Here is a 17995-nt window from a genome sequence, read left to right on the forward strand (position 1 = left end):
CCGGCCAGGGCGGGGACTCGGAGGCCGCCGTCTCGGCGGCCACGGCCGCCTCTGCCACAGGCCTCTCTCTGCACGGCTCCCTCCGCCCCCCAGGAGCCCCGGTCTCGGCCTTGCTTCGGCGGGAGTCCTGTCAGGGGCGCCTGGCGGGGGCGAGCCTGCCCGCACCGCGCCCCGGCTGCGGGGGGCTGCTGCCCGCCGCCCTGGGCCGCCGGAGGGCTCGGGCCACCGCGGGTGTGGTGTGCGCTGTTTAGCTGAGAGCACCCGGCGCTGCGTTCAAACCCTCAGAAATATGTAGCGGGTTTGGGTTCCCCCCCCCCCCCCTTTTTTTTTTTTAACTTGCTGGTGGTAGGCGAGGTGTGCTGCCTGCGAGGTACGCACCTGAGAAAGAAACGAGTTGCTGTTTAAACACCGAAGGTTGCGATTAGAAACGCGGGTTTCAGGTCTACAGCTAACAGCGGGTGTTCTGAGTAAACCCGAAGATCTCACGCTGCAGGACAGAGGCTGCTGACTTTCCTGTGTGAGGGGGGTGTTAAGTGAGAACATAAACGTGTGAGGCTGAGGGAAACGCAGAGAAGGTGCTGCTGGCTTGCCAGTAATGCAGGGGTTGCTGCCAGGTGAAGCGGATGGCCCCAATGCTGCGCGCTCATACAGCTGGGTGCTTCTCAGGTCTGTTCAGGATGCACACAGAAATGGAAGGGAGATGAAAAGAACACGGGTGGATTTTGATGAACATGAGCTTAATACAGCTTAAAAAAAAAATCGTAGTAGAGAAAAAGTAGTGGCCATCTGCGTGAAGCACATAACTATGGATAGCTCTTCATTTCTTTTTCCTTCAAGCAGCTCTGCAAAAGATGGATTTCTGTACAAAATCAGACACATAATACAGTTTTGGCATGTTTTGAGACATAAAGTTGAAACCCCACTTTTTCAGTTACTGCAAGTGGAACAACAGTCTTCCTTTAAAACACTTATGATTTTTAAGACCTGACTGAATACTCATAAGTTTTGTACTGCCTCACGCTAAAAATATGAAAAATAGTTTCAAACTGAAGATTATTATTACTATTCCTTTCCGTATTTCTGAAAGTCTTGTGACAAAACAGTGTTTTGTCATATAGAAGGGAGGGAGAGAATTCAAATAAAAGAAGTGGTGTAGAAATAAAACTGCAAAAGCATTCCAGGAGAGCTTAGGAGGCAGAGTATCAACATGTGCTGGTTACCTTGATCTAACATCCCTTTGGATCTAAACCAAACCTGTGGATTCAGGTTTTCTTAACTGCTCAAATGTTTGGAAATGAGATGATTCAAGTCAAAATGCATGTTCATAGTTGAATTTTGCAAGTTTCCCTTAGCTTTTGACTCGCAAGAACTCTGCAAACAGACATTGGAAGAACTTTGGCTTTCAGTTTGACTTCGGCACGTTGTTGTTTGGCTCTTGCACGCTAGTTATCTGTTCGCATTTACTGTAAAGAATGACTGGAAACCTAGCCTGCAACTAGGTTGTTGAAGCAACTTCTGGAAGGGGTTGTTTCCTTCTCTTTCCCCCACCCCCTTAAAATTTTTTTTCTTATGGGATTTGTTTGCAATCTGCTAGCTGAAGCTCTGAGGCAAGTTTGCCAGATCTGAGACTGCATCATCGTTCTGCACATCTGGAAGTAGTTTATGGGCTCTCATTCCTCCAGTGCGGCGTCTGGACTCTGTGTTATTCCTCAGCAGCAGAGAAAGAAAAGAAAGCCAGCACAACTCCAAAGTAAACTTTGAAGAGTTTGAAAAAGGAATTGAATCTTAAAACTGTTACTGTGCCCTGTAAGGCCCTTGCGTGGGGGACTTCAAAGGAGGATGATGGTCAAGGAAGCTTTGGCAAGAGTGCTTACAGCTGTGGGCTATCTAGGATCCGAGTAAATAGCTCTACAGCTCTTCAGGAGAGAAGAGTTCCGAATACTGTGCTGCTTTGAAGAGGTAAAAAGACTAATTAAGGAGGAAATATCTGAGCAGTAATGTCACTGTTTCTGAGCTTTCCCTTCTGCAGCCCCTCATTTTGTTAGAGGATTTGGCAACTGAGTTAGAGACTGCCAGGTTCCAGGAACTAATGTCTACAGTCAGGAAAAATTGAGTAAATATTTGCAGGGGAACAAATATTCCTCTCTTTCCTTAAAAATCAGTGGGTAATCAGTCTGAGTTTCTGAGGCTTAGGAATGCTGTAGTTTTAGAACTCAAACTTGTATGAGAGTCTGTCTGAGTTTGGATTTCAGAGTTTAAAACGTGGTTCAATTTATGTTGATTTAATAATTTCTGAAGATATCATGAGGCTGTGGCTATCCAGCTTTCATCTTGCAGTGATCATCAGTATTGTTTGTGACTATCATTACAAATCTTAATTAAAAGATAGTAGTCAGCTCTATGGAAATCGGTAGAAGATTGCTATTAGCTGAAGTGAGGTTAGAAAGTTACCCTAAGAGTGTAAGGGGTTCTGTTGTCTCTCTGCTTATCTAAACAAGTAAACTTTTTTAATGGATAGGAAGACAATACTTGTGCATAATGCGTGAGAAAAGGGCTTTCTCAGCAGTGTTTTTTTTTTTTGACCGATAAGCTTGATTTCCTCTCTCTGTAAATTAATGCCACATGAAGAAAGCAGGCTGCTGGAATGTAGATAAGTACCGCGGATGCAAAAGGACTTTCAGAAATCCTCCTCTCTCACTACGATTTAGTCATCTGTTGGGACCTAAATACATGCGAATATAAGTGGTTTGTAAGCAAAGCCACATCCTAGCTTTTTTATATATTTTTATTGTCATTTAACTTGTTAGTCAAAGTCAAGACTAATTTAGGATGCCGCCTGAACTTGAGCATTAACCAATGAGAGGCGGTCAGTTTTGTGACTCAGGTTTCAAGAATTCTTGCTGTTCTGTCTGCCTTCTCAAGGAGTTGGAATAAACTTCATTTTTATGTGTGCATAGAAACTGTCACATATCCTTATCTATGCTGTAATGTGTCCATATCTGCATGTATAGAAACAGGAAAAATTGGGTTTTGTCCTATGTATAGCTACCATAGCATAAAGGTTAGATCACATAGTTGTATTCCTGTCCCCCCTCCTTACCCCAACTTGTGGTGCTGTTTTTTACTGTTGTGGTTTTTTTTTTTTCTTTCCCATAGAGAGTAGTTTTGGGTCCAGAATTAAAGTGAATGTTGTATTTCCCATAATCCTGTATTTTAGGGATTATGTTCTGTCCTTTCAGGCATAAAGTTATGGCCACTCTTGGGCCTGGTTTAGAGGCACAGTTTTAGGGAAGGCTACCCCATTTTCTTCAGCATCACAAATAATGTGCTTAAATAGAAGCCACATTGCACGAACTCCCCCCTTACTGTTAGTGGAAGGATACTGCTGTTAGAAAATATTTTCACTATTGCTCTGAAATTTTTTGAGAGTCTGAAAGACACTGCTCCAGTATAAGATTCCCATATGTTTGGGAACATACTCCAGCAAGAGGTTAGTATTTGTGATTGTTATTAAGTTTTAGGTGAGATCAGAGATAAATGTAAATGTATTTACAAATTGTATCAGTGGGTGTTTTGATACTTCTTTGCACATTGCTTTAAAATGTGTTAAAAAATCATAGTTATTACTGATGTAGGTGATTGGACGGAATTTATTAAAATGCTGTTCTTTTTGGCCTATTAGTAGCTTAAATTAAAATACGTAGTAGTTCTAGCCCAGAATATTACTTATTTGTTCCAAAAAAGTTATTTACAAAGATAGAGGTCAGTTTTACTTTTACCAGGTCAACAGCAAAATTTGATGATGCAAAGCCATGTCCCTGAAATAACTAACTGGTATTCACTGCTGGTATTAATGATTTTTATCTCTCTCTCTTTTTTTTTTTTTTTTTTTTTTTTTTTTTTTAATTTTACTACAGATCACAGTTCTCATCCAACAGGACACATGGCTCTTTTAAAGAAAAGTAAGAGAGATTAAAAACATTTGAAATATATATTTTTAAAAGAGGACAGAAATGTCAAATGCAATTTCTCATGCAACTGTTGTCACAGTTCATAGTTCTAGTTTTGCTAAATTATGCTTAACTTCATACAAATAAGCCTTTTCCTGTTAACTAAGTCAGATAAGTTCGACCATAATTCCCATTAATTTAAAATTACTGCTTTACTGCATGAGACTCAGGGGTCTGGAATTTCCCACTAAGAGTGCAGGTAGCTACTGTTTTCATGTGAGTTGTGCCTAGAGCACCAAACCTGGCTTTTTTACAGAACTCTACACATTAATGCTTTTCATACCAGCAGTTGAGCTGTGGCCCCAAGAAATTTGCCGTTGTCATCAGCTGTCAGGGTCAGTGACTGAAAGTGGACCAGTGTCCGCCTTCAGTCAGCTGGTTTAAATTAATGCAGGTTTGGTGATGTATGTTTACCAATATAAATTTATTCTCATGGCCAGTTCTGGCCAGTTGGCCCTTTTGTTTGAAATAGTTCAAAACTTTGTTCCCTTTGCTCTTTTGTACACCTTAAATACCTTTTATGGTGGTGCAAAAGTAACAAAGCAGTCTGATACAAAGAACTCCCGTCATCAAAGTCACTGTTGAAGATGGCAATGTATTCCTTCCCTGTTGTTCTCAGTGAACTGTCCTGGTACCTGCTCACAGTTGGTTTATGTTGAATAACTTAAACTTGTACAAGACAGTCTGGTTGGAACTGCAAATCAGAATATACAGTAAGGTCTTTGCTGTTGCATGCTTTGTTTTGATTTTACTAATTAAAGTAATTATGTATTTTCAGATACTTTGGAACATTTCTGGTTTCAGTAGCATGCTGGGTGTGTTTTTCTAGTATTTTTAGAGTTTTGCTCAAATACATCTTGAAGATCTGAACATTGAAATCCAATAAAAATTTCTTCTGTGTTTGAAGTTTTATTAGGGAAGTGTGAAAGAAGGAAAGGGCTAGGTAAAAATGATTAACTCATGAAGTCCTGTGATGATAAAAAACCCAACAAACTAGCCAAGAAAAGAAAGTTCCAATCTCCTGGTAGAATTCAGAAATGTGAATTTCCTAGTATGGATAACCCATATATATTGGGAGCTTAATGATTGAGTGAGCAAATTATCCGTGAAAATTAGATAGTTGGAAATTAGTGTAATGGGGGAGAAATACTATTATGTTTTTAACATAAAATTTTTAGCTTGATCAAATAACGAGAGAAAGGAGAATTTGATAAACACAGCAAATACAGGTTATGATATGTATTGGTTGAAAATTGGATTTTTTTTTTTTAAAAGGTACTTGGAAATCAGCTATTATACTGATTGTTAACAAATTCTCCCTTTTGTTTTAGTTAACCAGATCTTACTGTTACTTCTTGTCTTAACTGTGTGCGCCATTCTGTATAACAAAGTTCACCAAGTGCCATCTGCATTAAAGAATGAAACAGGTAAATGACTTGTACTTCTGTTTCATTTATGTTCTTGTTTTATAGTCCTTATGTCCTTATTTGAACAGTGCTTTTTGTCTTACTGAATCCTGTTTGCCCTGCAGTCGATGAGCTACTCACACTGTTGCATATGGTCTGGGATGCAGAATTTTTTGCTTCTGAATTACTTGAATAAAATAGTAGGAGACTGATAGTAATGACTAAGAATTGTCATTCTGATTCAAGTTTTTATCCAGATGTCACTGATGTAGATGGAAGCTGGAGTATATCCTTATTTGTGGTGAACAGTATTGGAGTTGTCAAGTGATAAACTTTGATCGCAACTTGCCCCTTTGGGAATGTTCTTGGCCAACTTATTCATCAGATAGATCATCAAATCTTGACATAATTTACAGCAGAAGTTTTTGCTGGAATTTTTATAGTGACAGAAACCTGCTAGGGTTGATATGGTTGGACTGGTATTAAATGTTTATACTAATAGCTTATTCAGTGTTCCTAAGATAAACAAACTCTGTCTTGTTATAAACCTTTTTTTTTTTCCAGTATATTTTTGTTGGGGCTGTTATGAGTTTAAGGGTTATGTTTTAGCCAGTATAAATATATCCATAGAAGTTCTTTGAGTTAATCAGTGGCAGGGATAAAAATCTTCTTTAGCTGTAATGTGAACTGATTCAGTATTGTTTAGATTTTTTTCTCCATTTATCATTAGCAACTTCCTGTTGGTACAAAATTTTGCACTGTTCCTTTCTAGCCTGCTTCCCAAAGAAGTGAAGCTCGTGCAATTGCACCATCTCTTCGCCTTACTTCTTTCCTTTGCTAATTTTGGAACCTGTTGTTCAATTTGTACTAAATATAACTGAGAAGTAGAAGTCTCAAAGGTATTCAAACTTCTTCAGGTTTCATGTGAATAAGCAGCTACATGGAGGACAGGCTGAATTGTACCCCTGCTGAGTAGAAGATGCCGAGAACTGTTATATATTCTGTTTGGAGGCATCCAACAGTCCAGTCAACCTGCATGTAGTTCTGGATTAGCGACAGCTCATGCTGTGTGCCTTGCCAGATGCGGATGTGTATAGGATGTGGTAAGGAAATGGGGTGATTGTGATACGATTCCACTGCTTATGGAACTACATGCTCATTCCTATGACCCAGATCTGATACAAAAAGGTTTTAAATTTTCTATTATAATGCATAGTTTTGTTTCTTGTAGTTGATTTGGAGAGTCCTGAGGAAATGGAAGAAGAAATCCCAGTCGTAATCTGCGCTGCTGCGGGCAGAATGGGTGCAGCTATAGCAGCAATCAGTAGCATCTACAGCAACACAGAAGCTAATGTTTTGTTCTACATAGTTGGGTTGAAGACTACTATCCCACATATTCGGTATATACCGGCCTTATTTTGTTTCATGCTGTAGTTAGGACCAGGTGGTTGTTCTCATTAGCACGGGCATAGACTTTGGAGGACTTTTCAGGGAATTGTTTTCTCCCTTTTATTTAAGTAGTGCCATTGGTAGCAATCCTCAGGATTCTCTGTGTGTACGAAAAAGGACCATTTTGCCCTATGCAAGTCACTGACTGGTGTAAAGGGGTGTGAAATAGCCAGACCATGCCCATACTACATGGCCTCTCTGCCTTTTGTAGATCGGCTGCAGAAGCGTCTGTAGTAAGGTAAGTATACACATACTTACTTGTCACAATCCCACTTTGTGGTGCTACACTTACCTCTCATCTGGCACTGTGTCTTAAGCTTCAGAGTAGAAAAACTTGCTGTTTAAAGCTAATTTCAGCTAAGAGGGTGTATTGAAGGTTATAAATAGCGGCCCAAAGAAGCTTGTAATAAAAGCACGTTTGGGTGTTAAAATTTGCAAACGTTGTCTAAAAGAGGAAAAAGGTGTGAATCAAAATTAAAGCAGATTTGTTAGCAGTTCTCACCTCTGGCTACTGTGCTTCTGTAGCCTGCGTAGCCCCAATTTGTGTCAAAGCGAAAAGATGTAATAATGAGTGGGGTTCCACAGGGAGTTATTCCCACCCAGTTCGTCAGTAACCTAGATAATAGAGTGGAAAATGTTCTTTATGAATCTGCAGCTGAAGAGAAGAGACAGCAGATATATTGAGGACAAGAGCTGAAAACAAACTAATCATGATGAGTTGGAAAAATGAACTGTAAAATACGATGAAATTCAGTAGAGGTAATGACAAAGTAATATAGGTGGGAATAGCTGATTGTAAGGAAAAGTGTGGTCTTTAGTTTTAGGTGCCTTCAGGAAGGATTTAGAAGAGAGGTCAGAGGAGAAAATAAGCAATGGTGTCAAGAAATCCGACAAAATAATGAAAATATTAGTTTAAAGAAAATATAGTTAGGAGGTGATGTGGCAGCCTTCTTGAAGGATGTAAAACTGTAAAAGGGAGAAAACTAACCTCTGCTTTAAAAGCACAGTAGATAGGATAAAAAAAAGGTCTTTAACTATAGCAAGAAGACGTAGAAAAATAGCATCTAATGCTAACAGTGGTGAAAGATGGGTTGTTTGGGCAACATGTGGAGTCTGTGTTTTTGGCATTGGCGTGAGGTGTTTGCGTTGTTAGAGTTTTGGGGTGGTTTTTTTTGGTTTGTTTGTTGGGGTTTTTTTAAGAACAGGTTAAACAAACATCTTTGTGCAATAGCTGTACACATAAGTGATTCTGTCTTGGGATAGAATAGATTGAGCGAGCTTTCAAGGTCTCTTATTCTCCTATGAGTCTGTGAATTTAATACTGGAAGTACTTGCCACACACTCAATATTTCTTTTATCACTTCTTTTTTATCACAGAAAATGGATTGAAAATTCTAAACTGAAAGAAATAAAATTTAAGGTTGTGGAATTCAACCCTATGGTACTAAAAGGAAAAATCAGACAAGATGCATCGCGTCCTGAGCTACTGCAGCCTGTGAGTAAATGAACACCGCATAACAAATTTTCAGTGTTTTTTTTAAGACTTATTACAGGCTTTAAAATGTCCTAGATCTCTGTTCCGTTATACAGGGTGGGGTGTAGACCAGAGAAGCACATCAGGTCCAAATGCTGAGCCCTCACTCAAGAAGAAAAAGTGCACTGTAACAAGCTCCTTGCAACTTGTCTGTCTTGCTGGGGCCTCGTTATTTAGTGGCATAAACTTGGTAATTTTAACTTCTCATATCTTTAAGGATATATTCACAGTTTATATATATAAACTGTTTATACAGTTATTATATTCACAGTTTATTAGTGTTCCTTGTGCCTCCGTGATACTGAGTTGGCTGCATTCTGCTCATGTCCAGGGTTAACTGAGAGGCTAATGACTAACCTACATATTACTGGCTGTCAGAAGAGGCAAATCAGATGTTAGAAATTATTAAGAAAGGAGTAAGGATCAAAATACAGAACATCATTATGCCACAGTACAAATCCATAGTTTTCCCTCACCCTAAATACTACGTGCAATCTTCATCCCCTTATCTGAAAAAGATGTAGCACTACCAGAAAACGTTCAGGTCTGCTCAGAATGTTTATTCTTCTCTGAGCCTGTGACATTTCTAATATATGGAAGAGATTTCATGCAAAGAATCAGTGGGTTGAAACTGTTCAGCCTGGAAATGTGACTTCTAGTGTGAAAATAGTAAAGGTCTACAGAACTGAGTGGTGCGGAGGACTGGATGGGAGATGGTTGCTCACTGTCTCTTCCAATACAAGAACTAATGGCCATTAGCTTAAATTAGCAGGAGTCAGTCAGAACAAACAATGTGGCACATTTTTCATGCAATGAGTACCGAACCTCTGGAATTCCTTGGTGAAAGGTCTTGTGAATGTAAAAATTTACAGGGATTCCGTGAGGACTGAAGTTTATATTTAGACAGATCACATCTGGTTCAGGAAATCCCTGGAGCTGAAAATAGCTGAAAGCTAGGAGAATAGTTGGAGCAACTTCTCTTTATGCTTGCCCTATTCTTATTTTTCACTGAGCATCTGCTTAGGACCACTCTGAAGGCAGGTGCTGGGTAAAAAGGTCTGAATCAGTATGGGTGTTCTTACCGTCTCAGTCCCCTTTCCCTCTGCTATGTTCTTAGTTGCTATTGTAGAAGTTGTTATCCCATGTCTGTGCCACCAGTCAAATCATTTCTATAGAGTGGAATGATGACACTTGAATTTGAAGTGTTTTAGCATGTATGTTGTAAAAATGTATTAGGAAGCGCATTGCCAGCAGGTCCAGGAAGGTGATCCTTCCCCTTTACTCAGCACTTGTGAGGCTGCGTCTGGAGTACTGTGTCCAGTTCTGAGCTCCCCAGTACAGGAAAGATATGGACTTACTGGGGTGAGTTCAACACAGGGCTGCAAAGATGGTTAAGGTACTGAAGCATGAGGAGAGGTTGAGAGAGCTGGGGCTGTTCAGCCTGGAGAACAGAAGGCTCAGGAGGATGTTATCAATGTGTATAAATACCCGAGGGGAGTGATGAAGGCAAGGGAGCCAAGCTCTTCTCAGTGGTGCCCACTGACAGGACAAGAGGCAATGGGCACAAATTAAAATACATGAAATTCGTTCTGGACAAAAGAAAAAAAATTTATTTTTTTTTTTTTTATGGTGAGGGTGGTCAAACACTGGAGCAAGTTGCCCAAAGAGGCTGTTGAGTCTCCATCTGTGGAGATATTCAAAACCCAGTCGGGCATGGTCCCAGGCAGCCTGCTGGAGTGGACCCTTCTTGAGAAGAGGGGTTGGGCAAGATGATCTCAAAAGGCCCCTTCCAACCTAAATGATTCTGTGAAGAAGAAACTGTTTTGGGCTGCTTGGTTAGGGCCATAGTAAATAAAATAGGGATTAATAATAATAATAATAATAATAATAATAATAATAATAATAATAATAATGGGTTCAAGATACTAGTAAGGGTACTAGCTGGGGGAGAGGAAGCAAATGATTATTGGCTAGTGCTCGGTGAAGAGAGAAATTAAAACTGATTGTTAATAGAGACAGAAGCGTGAGACTACTACATTAAGCAGCTTTACCATTTAGTCTTTACCTTTTTTTTTCTGTTTAATAGCTGAACTTCGTTCGATTTTATCTTCCTTTGCTTATCCAGAAACATGAGAAAGTAATATATTTGGATGATGATATCATTGTTCAAGGTAAGCTGTCATCCAAAAAGCAGTTTCTAGCAGAATTAAAATCAAAGTTATAGTAGCTTTTACAGTTGTTTGGAAATATGGGATATAATGGAAACCGAGGCAGCTGCTAAGAGTGTTGCACTCAGGAAAGATACAAATAATCTGTTTGCTTGTTTATTTAAAAGAAAGTCTGAAGAAGAACTTCTCTCTGTATGTCTTTTGAATAGTTGATTTTGATCAAAATTGTATGTATGGATTTCATTTTAATTGAATGTGGTCATTTGCTGAAAGGTATAATGGATTTCACTTAGATGCTGCAATATTTATTGTTAAGTACGTGACATGCATTTCTTGCTAGTATTTGAATTCCCACAAATGCTACCAGTTCCTTATGCAGAATTGCTGTTCTTGAGAGCAGGAGGAATTTACTCAAATAAGAGGGTTAAAATTCTAAACATTTAAAAAGGTGATTTTGAGCATCTTCAGCTCAGGATCCATAGCAATTTGCAGAATCGTGATCAAAGACTTCAGAGTTCCTAGACAAATGGGAGCAGTTAGAAAACATTCAAATCCTGAAAAATCTTTTTTTTTTTTTTTTTCATACAAAGAAATCTAATTAGAGGAACAATTTTTTTTAAAGATTAATTTATGTTTTTTTCTCTTCTGTTTCTCATTATATTTTTTCCTCTGTAGACTTATTGTCCTCCCTTGCTTTATCATATTGTTTTCTTGTTATTTTATAACACTTTTTAATCAGTGTTGTGGTTTAACCCTGGTGGGCAGCTGATCACCACGCAGCCGCTCACTCGCTCCTCCCCATCCCTACCCCCAGTGGGATGGGGGAAGAGGAAAGGAAGAATAAAGGCAAGAAAACTTGAGGGTCAAGATAAAACTAACAAACAAATAGTTGTTTAGTAAGTGAAGGGTAAGTGGAAGAAGAGAAAAGTGAGTTCCCGAGCAAAAGCTGGCTAACCCCTCTAAGACCCCCCTCTTTTTCCCTTGTATTGGCGAGCATGACGTTCTACGGCGTGGGAGATCTCTCTGGTCAGGTTGGGTCCCCTGCCCGGTTGAGTCCCCTCCCCGCCCATTGCGCACCCCCTGATCTGTTCACCGAGGGGACAGAGTGAGAGCCAGAGAAGGCCTCGGTGCTATGCAACTGCTGTTGAGCAAAAGCTAGAACATTAGTGTGCTGTCAGTAGCGTTTTGGTCAAAAATCTAAACCACAGCACCATATGAGCTGCTATGATGAAAATTAACTGTATCCTAGCCAGGCCCAGTACGCAGGGACAACAAACCCATTTTACCTATCCTTGTTAAACAGATGTTCCAGTGAAAACTTCCTTTCGAAAGGACTGAGTATAACTATAGTAAACTTTTTGGCTGGATTAATCTTTGATGTAAGAACGTTAAGATCGGTGAATTTACACATGACGAAAGTATAATTTTATTCTCCACTGCTTCTCTGCACCTTTCTGTAGTTTTGTCTCTCTAGTGGCAGATTTCAGACCATCTGCCCTTAAAGGGGCCACTATTAGCTGCTTTATAAAATATGCTTAATCTGCTCTGCCTTCTCATTTTAATTTGCGATAGACTTCATATCACGGTTTCTTCAACATGTGTGTTTCTAGTGGTTATCTCTGCTTTTTGGTTTTGTTATTCTGTCTGTCATCAATGGGCAACAGCAATATTTAACTCTTTGAAAGGTTCTTAAAGTCTTCACTCACGCTCCAGTTTCACAAGCGCTTTAAGCTGAGCCCACCGCTTCCCCTGCATCCCTCCTTGCACCTGCGCAGGCGTTCACCAGAAATGTGATTACTTTCAGCCTGCATTAGTTCCCTGGTAGGAGTCAAGGCAGCGTAGCTAGGAGAGGAGGGGAGGCAGGGCTTTCTCTTTCCTTAGGGGTGTCAGCTTATGCCGGCTGATAGTGTGTCTGGAGCCAGCTTCATGTTACAGCTGACGGTAGGCTGCTGCTGACGGAAGCGGCCTCTCCTGTCCCCAGGCAGCTCCTGTTTCTTGTGTCCTATCTACAGCTGTGCAGCTGCAGAATCAGCTGATTCAGCTGGTTGACCTGGCAGAAGACTAGCAGCACAAAAAAAACCCACAACTTTTTTTTTTCCCCTTCTTTTTTGTTTCTTGGCTTCAGGCAGCCTAACTTGCTCACCCTTGGGCCACGCAATCATAGGGCCCAGAAGAAGGGAATAGAGATGGACGTGTGGGGAGTGAGGCAGAGGGAGGGAGCCTGCTCCGGCAGCCGCTCCCCATGTCTTAGCTGTAACATGAGGCTGTGCTCTTTGTCGGATGTCTCTGGAACGGGAGCGATTGAGACTTCTGACAGGCTAAGGAGTGAATGGGGTTTTCAGGGTTTAACTTTGGGATCGTTTATTTGTTGGTCGTATTCTTACTGCGTTGCAGAAAGCAGAAACATACTGACCTTGGGGTGTCACCCCAGAATTGTTAGGTTTGATTTTTTTTCTTTTCTCTTTTTCTGCTTTTTTTTCTTGAAAAGTAGAAGCTATTTAGAATCAGAAAAAAATACCTAGTGAGGCATGTTGATCTTCAACAATGAAGTGTCCCATTAATTCAAATTCTGTTTCTTGGTGGGGCATGAGTCCTAACCCAAGTTTTCCAACCAGCTGATGAGTTCAGACAAATAAATAAGCTCTGCTTATTTCAGAAAGAGTAGTTCCACTGTTTGCAGTATGAGGAATGTTTTCGGTTACTAGTCTTTTAACGAGCTCACCTCAGGCTACTGGGCCATATGTGGCCTTCCAAGAGAATTCATCTTACCTCTGACTGACCCGTGCCCAGCAGCAGAGCTGGTAGCTGCAGGGGGGTTGGATGCAGGGCTCATTTAATTGCTGTGGCAGCGCTGTGCTTCCCACCCGCCCTGAAACCGTTCTGGCGTGTCATGGGTACCTGCTAGGCAGAGGATGAGCGAGATGCCACGCGTCACGTTGTTTTCCTCCAGCAGGATGGGGTTGGGTGGTCTGTGAAGCCAGCAGGGATGGTCAAGTGTGACAGGCGCATTTCAACTGACCACTGCTGGGAATCCAGATATCTTACTGGCAGGTATAAACACAATAACACCAGGAAAAAACTGATCCATGCATGAGATTGAAGTGGCACTTTTGTGGGACTTGAAGAGGCTCAGAAAAATTGCCTGTGCCCTCCTTCTCCAAAGGCAAGCGCTATGAATGTATAACTTGGTAACCAGGCTTCTTAACCGTATAATCGGCTCCTGCTGTAGCTGGTTTTGGACGTTCAGACCAGAATGTGGATGTACTGAATACTGACGATAATATCTAAAGATAGACCTTAGACATCCAGGTACAGGACTCAAATTTGAAAATTGTCCCATATTACATAATTCAGCCTTCGTTAATATCAGGGCTATCCCCTAAAATTGGTATGTTTGCAAGTAACATACATAAGAACAGAAGTTATCCTGTCAACTCTGTAGCAGTGAAGTAGGTTTCTTCTTATGCTGTTGACCTTTCTGTAATCAGGTGACATCCAGGAACTCTACGACACTAAGTTAACTCCTGGACATGCCGCAGCTTTTTCAGATGATTGTGATCTGCCTTCTACACATGAAATGGTTAGAAGTGTAGGGATGCAGGTAAGATGCCATTTTGGAATTTTAATAATGAATGTATTTACCCACAAATGTAAGATGATTTTATACATTTTCTCCAAAGTGAAAGTTGGTTGTTTTTTTTTTTTTAATAGTTTTGTAATAGTTTTACAGGTAATTAAGATCTACTTTTTGTAGTAACTCTGTAATGCTATGCAGAGTTGTTTCCTGTAATAATTTAAATCTCTATTGTTCTTTGGATTCTACTAAATTATGTTTGGTATTTAGCTATCAGTAGATCATGAGCACTTATGGAACATCTAATGAAGACAGAATATATGATATTTGTATTAGTCAAATTTGGAATGAAACTCAGGAAAACAGGTTTAAAGGCTAATTCCTGAGCTGAGTTCCCCAGAGTTGTCAGTGAGTCCCTCTAGCATTACAGCTGTACAGGCCTGATGCTACATCATTTAGAGTAAGCTACAGAAAGACAAACATGTGGTGAGGGAAGAGCCCAATCAAACTCCCATGGAACAATACTGTGGAAAAAGTAATTCAGTAGCTGGAAGTATCCTGCCTTTCAGCCTTGTGTTATATGGAAATCAAGACAGGTAACCATCATCTAGAAATTCAGCTTTGGGACCGTGCGTTTAGTCTCTATGTGAGTGGTAGAGAGATGCATTTACACTTACCTTTACAGAGATTCATAAGGGATAAACATACTTTTTTTAAAATTTCTTAGAACACGTACATGGGATTCCTGGACTACAGAAAGCAAGCGATCAGAGATCTTGGCATCAGCCCCAGCACCTGCTCCTTTAATCCTGGAGTAATTGTTGCTAACATGACTGAATGGAAACATCAACGGATTACAAAGCAGTTGGAAAAGTGGATGCAAAGAAATGTAGAGTATGTGTAGAAATCTAGCTTTGCGCTTTACTTTTAATCCTCAGTTTAGTGTCTAATTTTCTGTTTATAAGCTCTTAAAAGTTTGTAATGCCGAAGTCTCTCTTTGGGATCTCATCAAGCAAAGTAACTCATGCTCCAGAATTTCCCTCTGCTTAAATCTGACCAATCACGTACCAGGAAGTGGCCACCTGGAATTTTAGTCTCGTGTTTGATCACAAACCACACTTAATCCTGAGGGATGCTGAGAACACCTGTTTCTTGTTTTGGGTGACCAGCCTCACTTGGGATCAAGCCACTTAACAATCTTCCCTTCCTGAGCCTGGCTTAAAGGAGGAGGAACGTTGCCTTGTTTGTGTGGGGTCTCTCCTATTGTAATGTCAGCCAAACTGCAATTGGGTGCCGTATTTCTTAAATACCAATAGAAAACGCTTCTTTTTCTACAGATGAATGAAATTTGACATGAAGGATATCTTTTTGGCATTGACCATGAATAGGTCGTGACGCAGTGAAACAATCACTGTTCATTTTTTGTGTTAGTTCACTGTTAACCTGTATTTGCAAACTTGACATTTACTTTCTTTCTCTGCAAAGGGTTAAATTTAAATTTAGTAAGGCTAAACTGAAACTGAGTAGCTTGTGCTGTTGGACTGTGTCCATTACTTGTTAGTTTCAGAAATGAAGGGAGGAGAGACACCAATGATAAAGCCTGTGAAGGAAGGAGAAGCCAAATGTCTGTCTTGTGTTCTGCTTATCTAACATAACCTGACAAGCTATTCCTATGCTTTTTAAGAGTTCGATAAAACTCCATAAATATTACTGCAAATTTAATCTACAAAGATGATTTTATACCTGAATAACACATTCATGTTCCTTTCGGCTGGATTTTGAAATGGCAATGAAATAAAATAGCTTAGCAGTTGAAACGCAGTTTTGAGGGGAGGTTATGATTTTTTTTTTTTTTTTAATGCAAGTGCATCTTTCAGCACTTGCCAGGTTTCCTCCCTGTTGGGCTGGCGGGTGGCAGCGTCCCATAGCTGGGGTGGCTTCGCCCATGTGCTGACTGCCCGGCCAGGCCTTCAGCACACTGTGGCCGGGCAGTCTGGCTGCTACCTCCTAATGCCTCACCTTACAGTGATTTGGCTTTACCCCGCCCTGGATTTATCACAAAATTCTTAGGAAATGGATATCCTTTAGATGTTAGTTTGTACTAACTAGACTTTGGCAAATCTGATTTGAAGTTAATTTATGGGTCTAAAAGCTGGGGGGGGGAAGACAGAGGGAATGAAATACATGGAAACACGTACATTTTCTTGAGAAATCAGGCTAAATTATGTTTGATTCCTTTATGTTAACAGCAATTTTTCTACTGTAAACTTTGCCAGCCTTGTAGACTATAGGCAGTGTGTAGAAGTAATTGGCTTCATGTTGGGTCTGACTCCCGTTTTGCTTGGTAGCAACGATTTCCTCAACAGGAATTGGAGCTGCAAATAGGAAGGAGCATGCCGAAAACCGGTCTGTTCAAAATGATTTTGAATTTTGCCAGAACCCTTTTTTTAATCTTCTGACTTTTGTACTAAATACTTTTTGATTGAGGTTTTGAACATTTTCTGCATCCCCCCCCCACCTTTTTGCAGGGAAAACCTCTACAGCAGCACCCTTGGGGGAGGTGTGGCAACCTCTCCAATGCTGATTGTATTTCACGGGAAGTACTCCACTATTAATCCTATGTGGCACATAAGGCATCTTGGTAAGTTTAACTTCCCGCCGTTTGCAGTTGGAACTAAATAAAGCGAGCGGTTTGTAAGATTCCAATATAGGACGTTACGTTACTTTACCCCAATGCATTACTTCACACCTCAGATCCACAGCATGTAATCCCTGCTTCCCCCAGCGCTCCTGAGTCCTGCTTTCTTCAGGGCAGGGCAGAACGTGGGGGTTCCCCACGGGTGTCATTACGCAAACACCTTAACAGCTCAAGAGAACAAAATAATTGCATCCCTGCAAAAAAACCTGAACCCTAATAGTTATTAAATTGGCTAAAAAAAGGAAAAAGACAAATACCAAGGACAGAGTTACGTCTGAAGACCAGCTAACCCATATTGTCATAAACTATGGAAACAACATAGGAAAGACCCGAATATAGTGAGAGTCTGAAGAAACCCAGACATTCTTTCAGTAGGCACAGTGGAAGAAGATGGGACGCCTGGCAGCGTTCGTGCAGCCAGCATTCCGGAGGATGTAGTTACCTTTCACCTGGGAATGGTGAATTATCCTGGGGAGACCATAATGGCTTAGCTGCTATAGTGAAATGAATAGTAAAAGGATTATTATTTTTTTTTTAAGCCCTAGCTATGCCAAAACCTTAAACATGTTAAGAGAGAGGAAGCTTGCTGAGATTTTTTTTCTAATTCCGCATCAGAGAGGCATGAAGTTGAAAAAAAACTAGTCTACCATACAACTAGTTGTCTATTGACAGGTGAAACTGTACTGATCAGGCTTTAAAAAAAAAAACCCAAAACTGAATGTATCTCACTCCATAATGTCTTCCATTATTAAAAACTGGATTTTTTTTTTTTTTTTTTAATGTACCCATGCAGGTTGGAGCCCTGATACCCGTTATTCAGAGCATTTTCTTCAAGAAGCTAAATTACTTCATTGGAATGGGAGATACAAACCTTGGGACTATCCCAGTGTTCACACTGATCTCTGGGAAAACTGGTTTATTCCTGACCCTTCAGGGAAGTTCAAATTAACTCGTCCCGATAGCTGATACGGAAACCAGTAATTAAATGCATTCGTACACTATGTTTTGCAGTATGTAATAGTTTGAGATGCAACATGTTGTATAATTACCCGATTTTAGAAAACTGAGTATTTGTTAAATATATGAATAAATGACCATCAGTTTTGTGTGCTTATGGCTGGAGCGACAGTTACTCAGCTCAGGTTATCTTGACTTT

At 40.3% G+C, this 17995-nt stretch overlaps 1 protein-coding gene across 2 annotated transcripts; it reads left to right on the top strand.

Annotated features, from left to right (window-relative positions):
* The first annotated feature begins 29 nt into the window (after positions 1-29).
* On the top strand, positions 30-17913 carry GLT8D2 (glycosyltransferase 8 domain containing 2). 2 transcript variants are annotated; one of them, XM_009465842.2, is made up of 10 exons: positions 30-1959; positions 3918-3962; positions 5342-5437; positions 6648-6816; positions 8243-8360; positions 10486-10570; positions 14056-14168; positions 14869-15035; positions 16670-16782; positions 17633-17913. In XM_009465842.2, exons 2-10 carry the CDS (start codon positions 3944-3946, stop codon positions 17803-17805), a joined length of 1053 nt encoding a protein of 350 aa, XP_009464117.1. In that variant the 5' UTR covers positions 30-1959; positions 3918-3943; the 3' UTR covers positions 17806-17913. The 2 variants fall into 2 exon arrangements, with proteins under 2 accessions (XP_009464117.1, XP_087621900.1); XM_087765774.1 differs by lacking the exons at positions 30-1959; positions 3918-3962; positions 5342-5437 and adding an exon at positions 6354-6519.
* Positions 17914-17995: the final 82 nt, after the last annotated feature.

Source organism: Nipponia nippon, unplaced genomic scaffold, assembly GCF_047370975.1.
Source record: "Nipponia nippon isolate SJK-2023a ecotype South Korea unplaced genomic scaffold, ASM4737097v1 scaffold_3, whole genome shotgun sequence".
Classification (NCBI taxonomy): Eukaryota; Metazoa; Chordata; class Aves; order Pelecaniformes; family Threskiornithidae; genus Nipponia; species Nipponia nippon.